The following is a 19,333-nucleotide window of genomic DNA, read 5'->3' as shown; positions in this document are numbered from 1 at the left end:
CTTAGTGCACTCTATCAAAAATGAAGGATTGTTTGACCTTTTAAAAACACTCAAATCAATCAGCTATGATGACTAGTTCTTGCAAGAGAAAGTCTCACCTCAGCTTGTTCAATTGGAACGCAAATAGTTTAAGAAATAAGTTAGCCGAGCTCAAAGATTTTATACTACAATACGATCCCGACGTATTTGTAATAACTGAGACTCACCTGAACAAAACCTGTAATATCAAAGTTGCTAACTATACGACCTATAGGTGTGACAGAAACTATAGGGGAGGAGGAGTGGCAATCCTTGTCAAGAACAGTCTCAAGCACAATGAGTATGACCAAGCTCAGGACAATGGTATGGAACATGTTTCGATCCTTTTAAACTACAACAATGAAACATTGAAGATCGTAGGCCTGTACAATACACCTGCACATACCATCACAGAGGCACAATTTAAAAGTCTATTCGAAGGTGGTTACGATACAATTGTAGCTGGCGACTACAATTCTAAACACTCAATCTGGGGCTGCAATAGAACTAATGCAAATGGAATTAGTTTGAAAAGGATAGTCAACCAACTCAAACTAACAGTGGTGGCACCCACTGAGCCCACATACTATCCTGTTATCAGAGGTCATATCCCTGATATTCTAGACTTCGTAATAACAAACATGAAAGTACCGATGGTGGCAAGCACGATAAATGATCTATCATCAGATCATCACCCTGTCCTAACATCAGTTGGCGTAATAGTGGAAAAAGAGCCCAGAATGATTACCAGCACAAACTGGAATCTTTATGAAAACATTTTGAAAAGAAAGGAATTGATGGAACAAAGCTTAGAGACCAGAGATAGCATAGAAGACGCTATAAGGTGTTTTCAAACTTCCTTACAGGACGCTCATTCGGATGCAAGTACCTCTAAAGTGTATAAAGTGAACTTCCTAAGGCTCCCACCAGAAATAAAATATCTTATCAAACAAAGGAACTGGTGTAGGAAGAGATATCAGAGCACATCAGACCCTCTCTTTAAAGAGGAATATATAGAACTGAACAGAAAGATAAAGAATATGTGCAAAAACTTTAGAACGCGGCAGTGGAATGAAAAAGTGGAAAGTCTTTGTACCCAAGACAACTCAATTTGGAAAATGGCAAAAGCACTGCGCACGGACCCGCAAAAGAATAAGCCGTTAAGAACAGCAAATGGCTTTGTATGCACTGAAAGAGAGAAAGCTGAGGTTTTTGCTGACTGTATGGAAGAGCAGTTCACCTTAAACAAAAACTATAATCCTCACAATGAAAGACTAGTGAATGAAAGCGTTGAGAGATATTTAGCAGAACATAGAGAACCTGAGCTGATAGAATATACAAACCCACAAGAAGTTAAAACAATCATAACAAAACTGCATAACAGAAAAGCCCCTGGCTTAGATAACGTTAAAAACAGAATGATCAAAGCCCTACCAGATCATTACGTTGAATATCTTACAAAGATATATAATGCATGTTTATCGCAAAACTACTTTCCATCTGTGTGGAAAACTGCCAATATCATTCTCTTTCCAAAGCCAAACAAAGACTTACTATCTCCTACCAGCTATAGACCTATAAGTTTGCTTTGCACTCTTGGGAAAATACTGGAAAGAATAGTATACACAAGACTCAAACCATTTCTCGGTTGTTTGCCAGACGAGCAGTACGGGTTCAGGGCGAAACTCGATACTACAAAGCAACTGCTAAGGATTGTAGATTATATTGGCAGGGGACTGCACTTAAAGCAGACTTCAGCTTTATTAATGCTTGACATCAGCAAAGCGTTTGACAGAGTATGGCACAAGGGAATTATATACAAACTTATAGAACTGGCATTCCCTGCAGGACTAGTGAAATTTGTACACAGCTATCTGACTGAAAGGAACTTTCAAATCAAAATGAGAAATGTTTGTTCAACTCTAAGGAGTATAAAAGCAGGAGTACCGCAAGGTAGCATCCTAGGACCAATCCTATATATCCTTTTTACACACGACTTTCCAATAGATAGAGGCGATTGGAATAGTTTAACTGCATTTTATGCTGATGACACTGGGGTCATAGTAAGATCTAGAGATCCAAACTTAGCTATAGAAAAACTGCAGGATAAGATATACGACTACGAAGAGTGGTGTTTAGACTGGAGATTTGAAGTAAATGCTCAAAAGTCCCAACTGTTGATTATCCAAAAGACAAGGAAATCAATCAGAGAGCATAATGAACTTGTACTATTTAACCAAGTTATACCAAGAGTTAAAAAGGCGACTTATTTAGGTCTAGTTATTAACAGCAGACTGACCTGGTCGGACCATGTTAAAAATGTTAAGAACAAGGCAAACGCTGCAACTATAAAACTGCAAAGCTTGATGTACAGTGGGAAGATGAGCCTGAAACTTAAGAGGTTACTGTACACCTCCATGATAAGACCGATCATGACCTATGCCTCGCCAGCATGGTGTAATGTTTCAGGGAGTGAGCTTGGGAAACTCACAGCCACGCAGAACAAGATCCTGCGAAAACTAACAGGCGCAGAGTGGTACGAGAGGAATGTTGACATTCACTCAGACTTAGAGTTAGATAGTTTCGAACATCACTTTACGAAACTCAATCGAAACTTTTTCAAGAAAGCGTTGACGTGTACTGCAGCAAATTTCGACTCAGTTTTTGAGTTCGAAAACTTAGCTGAAGACGCCTCCCTGAGGCCAGTGGCTCACTTTTTTACAAGTGATGCCATACTGACCATGTGAGTTTTACTCAATGGCAGCAAAATATAATGGCAAATAACCTTAAAATGGCACTATAATATTATATAATGGCACTGAATATTGACAACTAACTCGGACATGACTAAATCACGGACAAATATAAATCAATATGAATCATACGACTCATAATGGACCATACCTCATAATTATAAATCGGACCATACCCTATAAAGGGTCATTATAATCTTGACTTTTGCTTTATTGGCGAGCAATCTAACAGACTCCTAATCAGGAGTCAATTATAATCTCCACTTTTTCTTTACAGGACTTTCTTATCTCAAATTGCATACTTATGTATTATCATGTATATTTCTACTTTATTTTATTTTACTATGTTAATATGTACTAATATCTCATAATATCACTATTAAATCATCTTTATGATTATACCTGAGCAATGGCTCATACTTATTCTCTAATTTCAATTCTAGGAACAAAGACCTCAAGGTTACACCAGAAGGATCTGCAACACATGATGAAGAGGTAAAGGGCCCTATGGCCTCAGGCACCTCGGCCAAGCAACAGGATTAGATTAGAGCAAAATTATCTGGCAACATTTCACATGCTTTCACCATTAGCGTGTGGAGAGTCATAGGAGAAGGAAGTATGTTAATTTCTGTCTTGATTTTCAAATAAATTAAAATCTTTTTAAGTTAGAAAACTATATTGAACTGAAAACTACATTAAATAGTTAGAAAAATGCATCGTGGAAATTTCAAAAAACATATCGGACAATTAAGTACGAAAAATATTAAGAAAGGGGAAAAGAGAGAGTCAAGACATGTATTTGGTCTTCTCCCCAGATGGGGTATACGAGCACTGCGATCGGGAATATTTCAATAATCAGGTTTTTATTGCCATGCGAAAAATTTTAATATAAAGTTCTGTTGATCTATTATTATCTATTCTTTCTTATAAAGATACATCATTCTCAAAATGTTGTAGATTTTCTGGACAATGTAGATTTCTGGATGTACAATGAGGGGAAAAAGCGGATTACCCTGAATAACTTTTGATCTAATGATCGGATGTTAACGCTTTAGTTCGTATTAAAAAAGTTTAAGAGGATATATGTTTGTTCATAAAGGTTCTAATAAAAATCTTTAAAAGGATATTTGTTTGTTTATATAGGTCGTAATAAAATTCATTTTCGAATATGAAATATTTGTAAAATCTTTCCTTTTTAGATCTGGTTTCTTCCGACCTTGAGGAATAAGTCACGAAAACAACATTTTCACGAAGAATCACGGGCAATTATTCTAAGATGAGAGTTCATTATGGAGAAATTAGAGTTCATACAAAATTTAGAGATGGCCAGAGAAGCGATGACCATGGTAAAAAAACTTAGGCGGCTCGGTGTACTTATCAGTTTTAGTTAGAAAGTAAGGGCCGATTTTTTTAAAAAAAACATTAACCACCAGAATTTTATTCATTTTTTTATTTATTTAACTCTGTACATTTAATGTAGGGCGTAAAATGAAAAACGGATCACCCTAAATAATTTTTGATAAAATGATCGGATCTTTGCGTTCTAGGACTTATTCAAAATGGTTCGAAAAGGTGACCTCAAATTTCCTAATTAATTAGTGCAAACGACATTTCAAATTACAAAATCAGACACAAAAACACACTTTTTTTTAATAAACATTCCTTGTTTTCTAGATGGATTAGAATTTTTGACTCCCAAAATATAGGAAGTAGCCGCAATTTGGTCCCCATAGTTTGCTCAGGAGAGCGGTTCAAAGTTTGCACCCCTTAATGTTAATTTTATATCTGGCGTATTTTGTCAAAACTCTAGAACTTTTTAAGCAAATAGAAAAAAATTTGCACGCAATTATAAAATTAGTTTATTTAAAGATAAGTCAATGTAAAAAATAAATTTTTGTAAGTATTTATTATTTTTACTTTTTTATTTAATGGATTTGCTTTTTTATTTAGTAAATATTTATTATTTTTGCTTTTTTTTTCCTGGATCAAGTATTGCGATAAATCTGCCTTCTTGGAGGATTTTTTGTTGGAACTAACCTGAATTTGCATGCCATTGAGAGGAAAACCATGAAAACCTACCACGTTAGTTCGACTGCAAGGGGACTCTAACCGATGATCGGTTTAGCTCTGAGGATATTTTATGTCAGCACTGAGGTCGGTGCGAGCTGAATGCAGCATTTGTATCGACCAGCCATTGCTGGAATTCGAACCCGGTTCAACTCATTGAGAGACAAATTCTATATCCCTTAAGTCATCACGGCTAGTAAGACAAGCACAACATTTTATTTTAGTTTATTTTATAGCCGTCAATGAACAGCCAACCCAATATTGGGTTTACGACTACTAATGTTCAACTCTGCAGCCTTGTAATTTTGAACCCAATCCAGAAGACAAGGAAACTCCTGCATCAAGTATTGGGAGAAATCTGCCTTCATGGACTTTTTGATGGAACTAATCCGCGTTATATGAAGAGGAAAACCACGAAAACCTACCACGGTTATCCTGACGGCAAGGGGACTCTAACCCATGATCCGTCTACCACTGAGAATATTTTACGATGGCACTGTGGTCGGTGTGAGCTGGGTGCGGAATTCGTGTAGGCCAGTCATCGCTGTGATTCGAAGCCGGTTCACCTCTTCGGAAAGCGAACGTTCTATCCTCTGGGCCAACACAGCTTAACAAAATATTTAAAATGGGCCTGGATGGATTGACAGGTTAGAGTTCCTTTACAGTCATGCTAACAGTGGGAGATTCTCGTGGTCTTCCTCTCCATGTAACGCAAATATGGGCTAGTTTCACCAAAAAGTCCTCCACGAAAAAAAATTTCTCCTAACACTTGATCCAGGAGTTCCCTTGTTTTCTGGATTGAGTTCAAAATTACATGGCTACAGAGTTGAACATTAGTAGTCGTAAACACAAAAATTGGGTCGGCTGTTCAACGACGGTTACGAAATAAAAATTTTTAAAAAATTATATGAGTTACATTTTGGAAGCAGGAGGCGCAAAAAAAGAATCTCTCTCCTGAGACTAAAAATATTTAAGTGTCTGATTAACATTAGGAATTATTTTTATTTGTATTTTTTAAATTAATAAATTTACTTTATAAAATTTAAAAACAAGCATTTTAAAATATGAAAATTAATCTCATCCGCAATTTAAAAAGTGCTCTTTTCGTTATTGGTTATTTCAGACAATTTTAACTGGTTAGTTTAAATGAGTTTCTTCTATTAAGTGAATTACGTTTTCTTTTTATTTAGAATATTAAGTATTTAGTTTCAGTTAATGAAAGTAAACAACTACTTTCATTTACGTTTTAATAACATTTAATTAACATTCAAATTATGTGCGTAGTATTTGAATTTTTGGATTTAAGACTAAGGATAAGAAATGATCTAACAATGATCAAAAAAATGCATGGGGCAAAAAATGTAGTGAGAATTTCTGTACTAATTGCTATTTGTTTTGTTCATATTCTTCTGGAATCAACATTTTTTAAAAAGTTTTATAACCGTTGTTTAACAAAAGACTGAAATTTAAGCTTACGACTACTAATGTTCAAATCCGTATCCCGGTAATTTTGAACTCAATCCAGATGACAAGTATTTTTTAATGAAACTTACCCGCATTTGCGTTATATGGAAAGGAAAACCAGGAACCCTGGTTAGCCTTACGGCAGGGGCACTCTAACCCATAATCCGTCTACCACTGAGGATATTTCACGCCAGCACTATGGTCGGTGCGAGCGGGGTGCGGAATTCGAATCAACCACTCATCGCCGGGCTTCGAACTCGGTTCACCGCAATGGGAGGTTATAACTCTATCCCCTGGGCTACCACGGCTCCCGAATCAACATTTAGGGTTCATATAGGGTTTATAATTTTGCGGGAGATATATTGTAATTAAAAAAAAAAAAAAAAAAAATTTTCTTCTTAGATTTAAAACTACGTCAGAGACTCCAATCAAATTAAATTTTCTAATAAAGTTTCTTTTTCCCCTTTAAAATTCATATTACTTTTCCAAGATTGAGTTAAGTGCGCAGTTCTCAGCATCGCTCGTTGCGCGAGAATATCACTGCTTGTAAGTTTAATTCCTCGAATGTAAAAAGAAAAAAAAATGCACTTATAACGGAAAAATGTATGGTAGGCCAATTTTGGAGAGAAATGAACAAAAATGGTTTTGGCAAAGGTTGTGATTTTTATCTATCATACTCCAGTTTCTTGGTGGAAATTTTTCGATTTGATTTCTTAAACACTTTTTTCACTACATATAGTGATATTAGATCAGGGGCCCCCATCAGGGGAAAAGGTGGGCGCACGATGCGCCCACTTAAAGCTAAATAAAACGAATAGTTTGGGGGGGGGGAATTTAGACGAGAGAATTTTTTTTAAGTACATAAATAAAAGAAGCAACTGGCAATGCAAGCAAAGTAGCACTATTTCGAGCAAGCTAACATGGAAGGGGGAAGTTAGCAAAAATTTTTTTTTTGGGGGGGGGGGATGAATGTGCCCAAGATCTTGGGGGGGGGATGGGGCCCCTGTATTAGATGCTGTATTAGTTTCCTTTTTTCAAAAATAAAAATGGTTATTTTCGTTACTAAAAAAATAAAATTAGAAGTGAAAATTTCTCTGAGTTATTTAGATAGATTGTTAAAAAGGGCGACATGGTTGCAATATTTAGAAAAAATTCTCTTTTTTGGTAGTTCTGTTTGAGCTTCTTTTGAGTTTATTTCCATTTGTTTATGCTGCAAGCAGTGCACCGTGCATACGTTAATGCTAGTACTATTTAGTAAGAATAGCGAGATAAAACTTATTTTGCAAATTATCATTTAGATTTAGATTTAAATTTCAAAGTTATTGCATTATTGACAAGGCAATAAGTGTTTTATAACATAACAGTGTAAGGACACGAGGGGATGGAAAGAAACACCATCACGAAGAGCGCTCAGTATTTTAATTATACATTCACACGTTCATTTAACAATAAAGAGTAACGACATAACATTAACTAACATAGAAAGTAATTCAAAGTTTTACCCAAACTGATTAGGGAAAAAAAGAACCAGGGTAGGTTCGGGTAGATCATCTTACGTCATCTCACTTGGTAAGTCAGAATGAAGACTATTGTTATTGTTTATGCGGATGGAGAGGTAGCGCCATCTGCTGCTACGAATTAACTATCCGTTACAACGATGTTTATTCGAATTTAATTTTAAGCTTTTATTTCCTTTGAAACCACCTGTTTATGACCCTTCTATATTTATGTTTATTATTATGTTACTACATGTTACATTATTATGTTACTTATGTCTTCACTATTTTTCATCTTTTTGTTAACTATTGTGTTTACTTTTACCAAGTTGTGATAAATAGCCTCAAAATACACCGGGTACGTGCGGATTTTTGTTGTTGTTCATTTACGTCGCACTAGAGCTGCACAATGGGCTATTGGCGACGGTCTGGGAAACATCCCTGAGGATGATCCGAAGACATGCCATCACAATTTTGATCCTCTGCAGAGGGAACTCTAGTGCGGAAAACACCATACTATTACAACATTCACAATCAGGTTCTCAATCTCCCTCGAATGCGACCGAAAGTGCGGTTACCTCATGTAGTGAAACTGGCCCTCAATTATGTTACGGAAGATGAACTAGGTGCTCTTAATCCGTTGCAGTAGCAATCTTGTGACATAATAATTATTTTTAATATTTAAGAACTTACCTTCATGATCTTCATCGTCAATAGCAGTGATTTTTCTAAATAAAACAGAAAAAAAAAAGAAAATTAGTTATCTAATAGTTACATTTATTAAAAAATCAGTCGATTTTACATTCGTTTGAAATTTGAAACTACAAATACATTGGTTGGTTGAGGTGAGGGAAGAAGGTCATCTTTGATTTCACTAATTTTGCAAATGATGATCAGTGATATTGTTTATTCTCCTTCTTTTAATAAAATAGTTTTTTCAGAAATATTCTAATAAAATATTCATGAAAATTATATGCAATTAAAAAGAACAAATCGCATACTTATTAAGAACACAAATGTGTTCCACAAGTATTTTGTTCTATTCATAGGCAACTGAACCAAGAAAATTATTGACTAAATAGTTTATTTAATTTTGGTTTCTGATCACGATTCAAGACTGAAAACTTTCTTATCCCCAGGTCCGTAGGACCCTATAGATGGTTGACCGCATAAAGCTAATTACAGATGGCGCTGGCGGTTAATATTCGTCATAAGACTTCCGGGCTCCTACTGGTTTTTACGCTAAAGCTTGCAAAAGCGCCCCATTCAATATTATTATACTTGTAGTGCTTTCAATCTAACGTTTTCTTTTAATTTAACTTATAACGAAACAAACAACTAATGAATTCGGAAGACTTCACAAGCTAGGTTTGTTGCTACCCAAAAAAATAACAAACGGCGCTATTTTACCCAAATACAGCCAAATAAGGGATAATACTCAAAACATGGCAAACCTTGCACTTTATTTTGTGATATTAATTTTCTTAAATTTGTTTTAGGCTCACGACCTGTTAGAACTTATAAATTACAGAAAACTCTTATAAATGGTAAAATTATGCGTTAATTTAAACTTAAATCACAATTATAAAATTTCCTCGAATAGTAAGCCTGTTCACACATAGCCTCGTAAACATAACATAAGCGGAGGGATACACCGGAAGTTTTCTAATAAAAGGCTTTGGCTAGCCTAATAAATTATAAAAGGCTTAGGCTGGCCTAATAAATTATAAAAGGCTTAGGCTAGGCTTATAAATTATAAAAAATTTCGCAGGAGATGTTCTTGTAAAAAGTTCATTCATTCAGAAACATTGCAGAAATTAATGAAAATAGATTATCCACTCTATTATTTTAAACTTAAATCTAAATACTTGTTTTGTCACTGTCATCATATATGTCACGTCACGATATAATGTCATATATATATATATATATATATATATATATATATATATATATATATATATATATATATATATATATATATATATATATATATATATATATATATATATATATATATATATATATATATATATATATATATATATATATATATATATATATATATATATATATATATATATATATATATATATATTTCGAGTGCAGTCACTGGTGGTAAAAATTATGAAATATGTATGTATATAATGTAAAAATAATTTATTCTAGAAGAAAAAGACTAATATCAAAGTAGATCTATAGGTCAAAATAAAAACTTATATTGATATCTTTATATTAACTTTTATATTAACATGAATCTACGATTAATAAATTGTGGAAATAATAAAAAATAACGTAATTATGAAAAGCATATAGCCAGTGAGGAATTGAGTAAAATTAATTTTAAATTAATCTTCCAGCTGCAAATCTATCAATAATGCTCTTCTGTTTTAACTTAATTGAAGTTTTAATTGAATTTATTGCTAAACTGAGAAGAAGTTCTAACATTAAAAATTATTGCTTAAAAAAATAAAAATAAAAATTAATAAAAAAATGAGAGAAATTATTGATTATAATTTAATAAATGATACAATATACAGCTTTGCTTTTGCAATAACAAAATTCAGTAAACATAATTTCACAGATTTTATTTCTTAGAATTTTTATTTAATACTTAATTTATTAAAAATTTGTAAAAGAGAAGAAAACTAAAGGAAAAGAAAAAAATGAATTAATATCTGGGCTAAAATAAATTGATTAATTGATCAGAAACTGAATACTTACTCGATATGACTCAAATAAACCAATAATAACAGAAAAGGGAAATATAAGCTGCTACGTTGCATTCTTAGCTGCTAGCACACACACATCTGAAATAGTTAGCTAAGAAACGACAATGCATAAATTACCGTTATTTCAATTTCAAAAGGTGTTTTTATTTATTCTTTTTTTTTCTTTAGGAATTCCTTAAATTTTCTGATCTGACCGGAAGTATGCGGACAGAGATATAAAGTTCTTTTTTCTTCAAGAAGTGTCTTGAGCAGGTAAGATTATGTTTCCGGGAAAGATTTCTTTTTAAGCACATCCTTTTTGTTCGATAGTTGAGAATCTTATCTAATGGACAGACTAGAACTTGTATTTTCATTTAAGAATTATGAAGTTCAGGTCGAAATAGTCCACATATAATAGGATAGTCAATTATATCTTCAAACTAACACCCGAAATGTTCATACTGGCAGCAGAGAATTTCTAAGAGTACTATTAATATGTAAATAAAAGAGAGAAAATTGTTTACTACTAACAAGTAAAAATTAAGTTTGCAACTAAAAACTAGTAATCCATCGTTTATTTTTTCTTATAACCGTCGCTGATCGGCCGATCCAATTTTTGGGTTTACGACTACTAATACTCAACGCCGGAGCCTTGTAATTTTGAACCCAATCCAGAAGACAAAAGAACTCTTGGATCAAGTATTGGGAGAAATTTGCCTTCGTGGAGGATTTTTTGATGGAACTAACCCGCATTTGCTTTACATGGAGAGGAAAACCACAAAAACCTTCCACGGTTAGCCTGACGGCAAGGGGACTCTAACCCACGATCTGTCTACCATTGAGAATATTTTAGGTCAGCATTGTGGTCGGTGTGAGTCGGGTGCGGAATTTGAATCAACCAGCTATTGCTGGAATTGAACTCGGATCATCTCAGTGGGAGGCAAGCGCTCTATCCCTGAAATCCATATTGGTCAAACTTTTTTTTCTTTTTCTTCATAAGTCATAAATTGCTAAAATTCCTTCTTCAGTATTCATATTTATAATAAAATCGCCTCCAAGAAAGCAATTATAAATAAGTTAATCATCAAAAGAACATAAAAATATTTTAAATTAGGGTTATATAAAAACATTAAAAATGCAAGCTGTTGAAAAGAAAAAAACTCAGTCTGGAAAACTATCAACTCCAAGAAGTTCCAAAATTATCGTCCATCCTTTTTGTTTGATCTTTATGTGTTGCTTTTGTTAGCCTGATTTTTTTATGACTCTGCCTTACTTATTTGTGATTATGGTGTCAAAGGGAAACCTGCTAGTGGCGTAGTGTGGGTATCCCGATCCTGATTGGCTGTTATAAAGTGGATTTGCTAACATTAGCAACTGTTCTTTCCATTCTATTTCGACTTAACTTACCCCGTCAAGTATCAATTATTTTAAGCGATACATTTTCTATAATCCTTCACAAAGCTTCTTCCACAATGATTTCAATTCTTACTTCACTGAGACAGGCACGAAGTCATGTAAAAAATAAACAAGCTAATTATGCATCGAAGTTGCCAAATACACAAAACACAAATATATTACGTGTTACAAAAAAATGCATAAGCAAATAATAAATCTAAGAAAGAATTTTATTTCAACAAATTCAATGTGCGATACGGAGTTGTATTTAATTAATTTCACGTCAATTAACATTTTAATTAAAATTAGCTCATCTTTGACAAGCCATTTTGTTTGTGTCAAAGTTGAGCGATGAAAAACTCTATCATTCACAAATCACTATCAGTTTCAATCAACAATCAACAATCGAACATAACCCGTTTGGTTGCTGGTTGAAGCTGTTTCTGACAATCGTCTTTCAACTCCTCTCAATTACCTTCAGCAATCTAACAGGTATATATGTTTTCTAAAACTGCCTTCCTCAATAGTTGTTTAAGATTTTGCTAGTGTATTTTTTTTTCTATTATAAATATTAATTTGCTTACCCCTAATAATAATACTTCTTCGTTTTCCTTTCGAATATTATTAAAGGAATTTTCGAAATTATATTATTAATTTCCTTATTATTAAAAGACATGAATTTATTTGTACTTTTAAGTTTTTACAACTCTGATAATTTAATTTTATTTTATTACTGGCGCGGAACATCTGACCCAATTCTGAGTTTACGACCACCAATGTTTAACTCAGTAGTTTTTATTTTGAATCCAACCCAGAAGACAAAGGAACTCCTGAATCAAACAGTGTAACAAATTAGTCTTGGTGGTGAATTTTTTGAGGGAACTAACCAACATTTGAGTTGCATTGGGAGGAAAACCACGAAAATCTTCCACGGATAGCCTGATGGCAAAAGAATTATAATCATCGTTGAACAGCAGACCCAATTTTGGGGTTTACGACTACTAATGTTCAACTCCGTAGCCTTGTAATTTCGAACCCAATCTCCTGGTTCGAGGAAACTCCTGGATCAGTACCCCCAGAGGTCTGATTTGTTATGGGAACATGGAAGCCTTTGTGACTCAATAGATTTAACATGTATCAGTCACCATTTACTACACGGGGAGTCTTCGGTCGGCGGAGATCGAACCCACGACCTCTTGGACATAGGCCCAGTGCCCTACCAATCAGCCTATCCCGGTCCACGGCAAAGGAATGGAGCATTCTGAATATGGGTGAGAAAACTCTAAGAATTATTGCATAGAATTAAAATAGAAACTAAGCCAATAAAGTTCCTAGCGGCCTTGAGAAAGCTCACAAGTTTTTAATTTTTTTTTTAATTCATAAGTACCCTGTACAATTTCTAGAATAGGATTATTATATTTTTGAACCTCTTTCTAAAGAGTCTTTAAAGAAAAAAAAACTGCAAGACTCTTTGAAGAAAAATAATTAAATCAAAATATTCATTAAATAATAAAATGTACTAAAATATCTTAAATCCACGTTTCTGGTAGACTAATAAGGAGAAAGTACATTTAGATTCGTCACATACCTGAAACGAAGGGCGCGTCACCTCAGAGATTTTTGATCCAATGGGAAATTGTAGTTATTAAATGTTATATTATTATTTTCTTTTAAGTTAAGATCCTATTAAAATATCAATTGTAACTAATAGTTCAGTAATTATGGGTAAGTATACCAAAAAAAAAAGGGTGTTTAGGCTGAAAATTAATACGTAAGATTTTTTTCCCCTACCTTTTGATAGCTTTGTTATGTTTTAATATATGACACGAGAAAACTCCTCTTTGAACGTTTTTCACCCCTATTTAATTTTATAACCGTCGTTGAATAGCCAACTCAATTCTGGGTTTACGACTACTAATGTTCAACTCCGTAGCCATGCAATTTTGAACCCAATCCAGAAGACAAAGAAACTCTTGGATCAAGCATTGAGAAAAATTTGCCTTGGTGGAGGACTTTTTGATGGAACTAACCCGCATTTGGGTTACATGGAGAGGAAAACTACGAAAACCTGCCATGGTTAGCCTAACAGCAAGGGGGCTCTTACTCATGATCCGTCTACCACTGAGGATATTTTACGTCAGCACTGTGGTCGGTGTGAGCCGGGAGCGGAAATCTTACCTACCTGCCATCGCTGGGATTCGAACCTGGTTCACCTCATTGAATGCCGAATGCTTTATCTCCTGAGCCACCACGGCTCTTTCGCCTTTTTTTTTTAGGGAAATGGGGGGTGCTTTAATGGGTAGACTTAAATTTCTTCTAAACAGACAAGTGAAGTATTAATTCCTAATGCATTTTTTTTTCACGTCAAATTGAATGAGACTAATTTCGAGACGGCCGAACTAAGATTCTGAAGGGCAGATTTGTTGGCCACTCTTTCAGGGGCACCATATTAGGTGGGCTAACATTGCTCCCATTGTAAGGACAGATAGTACAGAGAAGGAAATAACATCCATGCCTTGCCCGGGATTCGAACCCAGAACCATTCTGATGCAAGGGCAGTTTTCTCTGGACCAGTAAAACAGAGAGTGCTACATTTGACATGAATTAGGCAAACGTTTTACGTTGTTATGTAGGCGCTATCTTAACATGTAAGATAAATTTCTTTCCGATTTGCAAGGAGAAAGACGTATATTTATTACCATTTTTTATATTATTTTATTAATTCTTTCTAGTTTCTAATTTATTACTGTTAATGACTGTTGTTTGTTCGTTAGCGTTTACAATTTTTGTTTTGAATTAGTTATAAATCGCGTTATTTAATTACTAATTTTGCAATGTCTTAGAATTTGTTTCCTGCTTATCGTTCGAATACACTTTCTGATTCATTTTTAGAAAAGTAATACCAATAAAATTTAAATATGATGCAACTCTTTAATTTTACGAGAAACAAAACAATAGTTCTTATTCAACAAGTTTTGTTTTTCTCATTTCACAGGATTTAAGAAAACAGGCAAAAAGAAGGCTGTGCAACATCATTTCAAGAGTTGGTGATGCTGACATACGTTCGCGCTGGGTTGTTGTTGTTGTAGTTCATTTACATCGCACTAGAGCTGCACAATGGGCTATTGGCGACGGTCTGGGAAACATCCCTCAGGATGATCCGAAGACATGCCATCACAATTTTGATCCTCTGCCGAGGGGATGGCACCCCCGCTTCGGAAGCCCAGAGACCTGCACGCGAAGTCGAGCACTTTGCGGTAGCACAGTTTAACGAGTACCTATACCGCACACCCTCGGTCCCTACGCAGACTGATCCAAGTGGTCACCCACCCGCACACTGACCGCAGCCAGTGATGCTTGACTTCGGTGATCTGATGGGACGTTCGCGCTGGGAGCTTGGCATCCATTTGGATTCAAGCAAGTTCTCTCCATAGAGATAACGATTTTTTTCTTAACTTGCAACAGACTATAGTACATTTATTTATTACTTATTTTAGTTAGTAAGATGGGTGGTACCTTCGCAATTTCGACACATGAACTATTTCTGTATTTTTTTTATTTTGAATATTCTTTTTAATTTATTTGGTAATTAATATTTGAAACTTTTTCAAGAATTATGTATGAACCACTAAAGGTTGGGGTGAGTTTTCAATATTGAGGTATTTAAAATTTTCATACATTACAGCAGAGGTCGCCAAAGTGGTCTATATAGACCCCCAGGGGTCTATTTAACAAAAGCGGGGGTCGATCTGAGACAGGGGGGCGAATGGGGGTCGATCCGAATCGGAAGGGTCGATTGTGGGTCGAAAAAAACAGTTCTCAATTCGCAAATCACACATACCTAATTAAGTATGTAAAATTAGAGAATTTTTTTAAATAATTCACTCAATATCAGTTTCTTTATAAAACATAAATTAATAAACGTATATTTATTGGGGTGAAACAAGTATTTACGTATCACAGCGCAGTGGCACGAACTCAGCGCAGTTTATAAGTCATATGCATATGAGCGCTTGTCCAAATGTCACGTGTGACGAGCATTGACGTTACAAATGCAAATATCATACGCAGTTTCAGCTATCTTTGCAAACTGTGTTGAATATTTGCGGTGTCATTATTAAAACTTTTATAGTTTTGGATAATTAGTTATTGTCTCGATAAAACCATTCGTTTGGTTTAGATATCAATTTTAATTATCAATGCACAAAAAAGAAGGTAAGCATTAATAATATGGATTAGTACAGCCCGCGACAAAACTACAGCACACTTTGTATTTTTTTACGAAAATTACAAAATTGACCAATTTTGAACCCAATATAGCGAAACACCAGGCACACCCATCTCATTGATCAAGAAGTAGTAAACCTTTAGTTACTTTACTTATTATATCTACTTTTGCATAATTACTTATTATTTAATAATAAGGTATTTAAATTTCAGTATTAATATATTTTTCATAAAACTATTGTTACACAATGTAAATGTTTAAAATCATAAAATAAATGTACAAACACAGTATCTAATAGAGTTTTATTTTAATTAACAGAAAATTACTTTTGTGGGGGTCGATGGAGATTTCGAAAAGTTATATAGGGGTCGATGATCAAAAAAGTTTGGCGACCCCTGCATTACAGTATTGTTAGGAGAAAATTCGATATAAATGAATCTTGCATCATAATAATTTTTTTTGGGTGATATTTCTAGCTTTTATTGGTGGGTAATTTTTTTCTGACAAAAAGGTGAGTAGATGGAAAAGTGTCAAACATGCTGGTGGAATTATAGTTACTAAGTGTGAAGTCAAATTACATTCTTTAGTTACTTTTTTTTAATATATTAGGCCAAGAGATTTTAGAAGAATCACTAATTTTACATTTAAAACCCGTTACAATGGTTTATCTTAAATGTTCAATATTTCCATTAATTGTTCATAACTGTATGATTTTACAATGTTTAAGATTTTTTTTTTTTTTTTTAATGAGAAGAAAGTAATTGCGGCGTTTCAATCACTCAAAATGCTTTTAGGAGTTTGAAAAATTTGTGCAAAAAGTTAATAATTTATGTTGCTATTTACTCAGATGCAAAAGACTACGTATCGAGTTTTATTATCCATTATTAAATTTAAATATTTTTTGTAGAATTATAATAATTAAAACCACGAACACTATCCACTGCAATTACTTCAAAAGATTTGTCAACTGGGAGAATTACCTGAAATAAACCAAATAACTTTTGCCTAGGTTTTTTATCTGACAAGTATGACAATGTATATTAAAATTCGTAATATCTAAAGTAAAGTATTTTCCCAATAATAAGCAGGAGTAAGTAAATCATTTTTTGAATATCAGGATGACCGAATTTCAAGTAATTTATGTCTTAAAGAAAATGTAACAAAAAGTTTGGAAAACCCCTTTTTGCATAAACATAAAACATTATTGATTTTCAATAAAATCTCCAAATAAATTATCATTTTGTTGCAAATTTCATCGAATTGCAAAAAAAGTGAAAAATGGTTTCCATTATTTATATCAATATTATCACCAGGAATTTCTCAAGACAACATATGGGCTTCAATGTTTATGTTGCCTTTTGTGTATTTTATATCATAGTCATACATTCGTAATTTTTATCTTTTTTAAATATTTTATAACAGTTGTTGAACAGCCGACCCAATTTTTGGGTTTACGACTACTAATGTTCAAAGCCGTAGCCTTGTAATTTTGAACCCAATCCAGAAGACAATGGAGCTTCTGGATCAAGTATTTGGCGAAATTTACCTTCGTGGAGGACTTTTTGAAGGAACTAACCCGCATTTGCGTTATATGGAGAGGATGACCACGAGAACCTCCCACTGTTAGCCAGACGGTATGGAGACTCTAACCCATGATCCACGCACCACTGAGGATATTTTACGTCAGCACTGTGCTCGGTACATGCCGGATGCGAAATTCGTATCAACCAGTCATCGCTGGGATTCGAACCCAGTTCACCTCATTGGAAGGCGAACGTTCTATCCCCTGAGCCATCGCGGCTCATACATTCTTAATTTTATATCCGTCGTTGAACAGCCAACCCAGTTTTGAGGTTTACGACTACTAATGTTCCTCTCCGTAGCCTTGTAATATACATTCTTAATTCCAAAGACCAGTGGGACAGCCTTCCTTTCAAATTTTTTAGCCCAACTAATTCTGTCTGCATGTATGGTAAATTTATGGCCAAATAAATAACGATGATTTTTGTTTAGTGCTTCAACAACAGTAAAACATTCCAATTTAGCGATAGCATATTTTCTTTCGTAGTCTCTTAAAGAACAAGAATGGAATAATATTGGATGCAAGACACCTGAATCATCTGGCTGTAATTAAAAAAAAAAGACACTGTAATTTAGGATTAAATATTTTAAAAAACAAGATTAAAAATTAAAGCAGTTTTTAAAATTTTGAAAGCTTCTTGACATTTGGGAGTCGAACACCAGGTTGTATCTATATTCAAAAGATAATTCAGATATAATTTTTAGAGGTAATAATAAGATAATTTAATTATTTATTAATTTATCATGCACATTTTTTGAACCTAAAAAACGTTGAAAAGATTTAACATTAGATGGAAGTTTCAAATTTTTAACTGCTTCAATGTTATTTTTATCAGGAGTCACTATACCGTTACACATCTTGTAACCTAAACATTGAATTTTAGTTTATAGAAAAGATCACTTAGAAGTTTGCAATTTTAAGTTTTTCAAATCTACGTATTTCGAACAAGTTAAGGCGATTTAAATGTTCTTCAAAATTATTATAAAAAATAATAATATCATCGAAATAATTAGCTACAAATGAAATTTTATGTTTAGTAAGAATCCAGCGGATTGTTCTTTGAAAGATACTTGATAATTTCTTTAAAATTCTAGCTATTTTAACATTTTGAATTTAATGCTGATAAAATATTGAAGAAAACTGTGTATAAATTTTAAAAAACTAAGTTATTTTTTCTAGGTAGCTACCAACTATCACCTTTATTTTTACAAAAAATGTTTCCCAGAGAAAAATAAATTTTTTATTTTTGATTATGAATGAGTTTCGAAAGGATTTTAACCTTCAGAGCATATAAATTAATAAAACAAATTGTCTGATAATTATGTTTCTAAATGATAGCAAAATTAATCTATTTCTCCCGTACTGACGGTATTTAGTCATGCAACTACCACAGAAAAATATCTTCTGTAAAAGTTCAAAAATTGCACTAATATATGCTTTCTTTGTATAAAAAAGTACTATTGTATTAAGTACAATATTTAACTATATGTAAATATGTTTAACCATTTTAAGAGGAAATAAAAGGTTGCTATTGGTTAAGAAAATTATTGAAAGTACACTTTAACCTTCAGAACATATAAATTAATAAAACAAATAAATTATTTGATAATTATGTATTT

General features: G+C 33.5%; 1 protein-coding gene across 3 annotated transcripts in view; it reads right to left on the bottom strand.

Annotated features, from left to right (window-relative positions):
- The window catches only part of LOC107453264 (hemocytin), a 142,808-nt gene extending 132,168 nt beyond the window's left edge, over positions 1 to 10,640 (bottom strand). Inside the window, exons 1-2 of one of the 3 annotated variants that reach the window (XM_087157895.1) lie at positions 10,523 to 10,640; positions 8,492 to 8,526 (exon numbers count right to left, since the gene is read on the bottom strand). In XM_087157895.1, coding sequence (XP_087014021.1) covers positions 8,492 to 8,526; positions 10,523 to 10,584 — 97 coding nt within the window. In that variant the 5' untranslated portion in view covers positions 10,585 to 10,640. Of the gene's footprint in view, positions 1 to 7,804; positions 7,886 to 8,491; positions 8,527 to 10,522 lie in introns of those variants that run through there. The other 2 variants (XM_087157896.1, XM_087157897.1) reach the window with 2 other exon arrangements.
- Between the last annotated feature and the right edge of the window lie 8,693 nt (positions 10,641 to 19,333).

This window comes from Parasteatoda tepidariorum, chromosome 2 (assembly GCF_982258835.1).
Source record: "Parasteatoda tepidariorum strain Cologne lab strain chromosome 2, Ptep-v5.0, whole genome shotgun sequence".
In the NCBI taxonomy this organism is placed as follows: Eukaryota; Metazoa; Arthropoda; class Arachnida; order Araneae; family Theridiidae; genus Parasteatoda; species Parasteatoda tepidariorum.
Note: the sequence above shows the minus strand (reverse complement) of the source record. Positions and strands in the feature narration are given on the sequence as shown.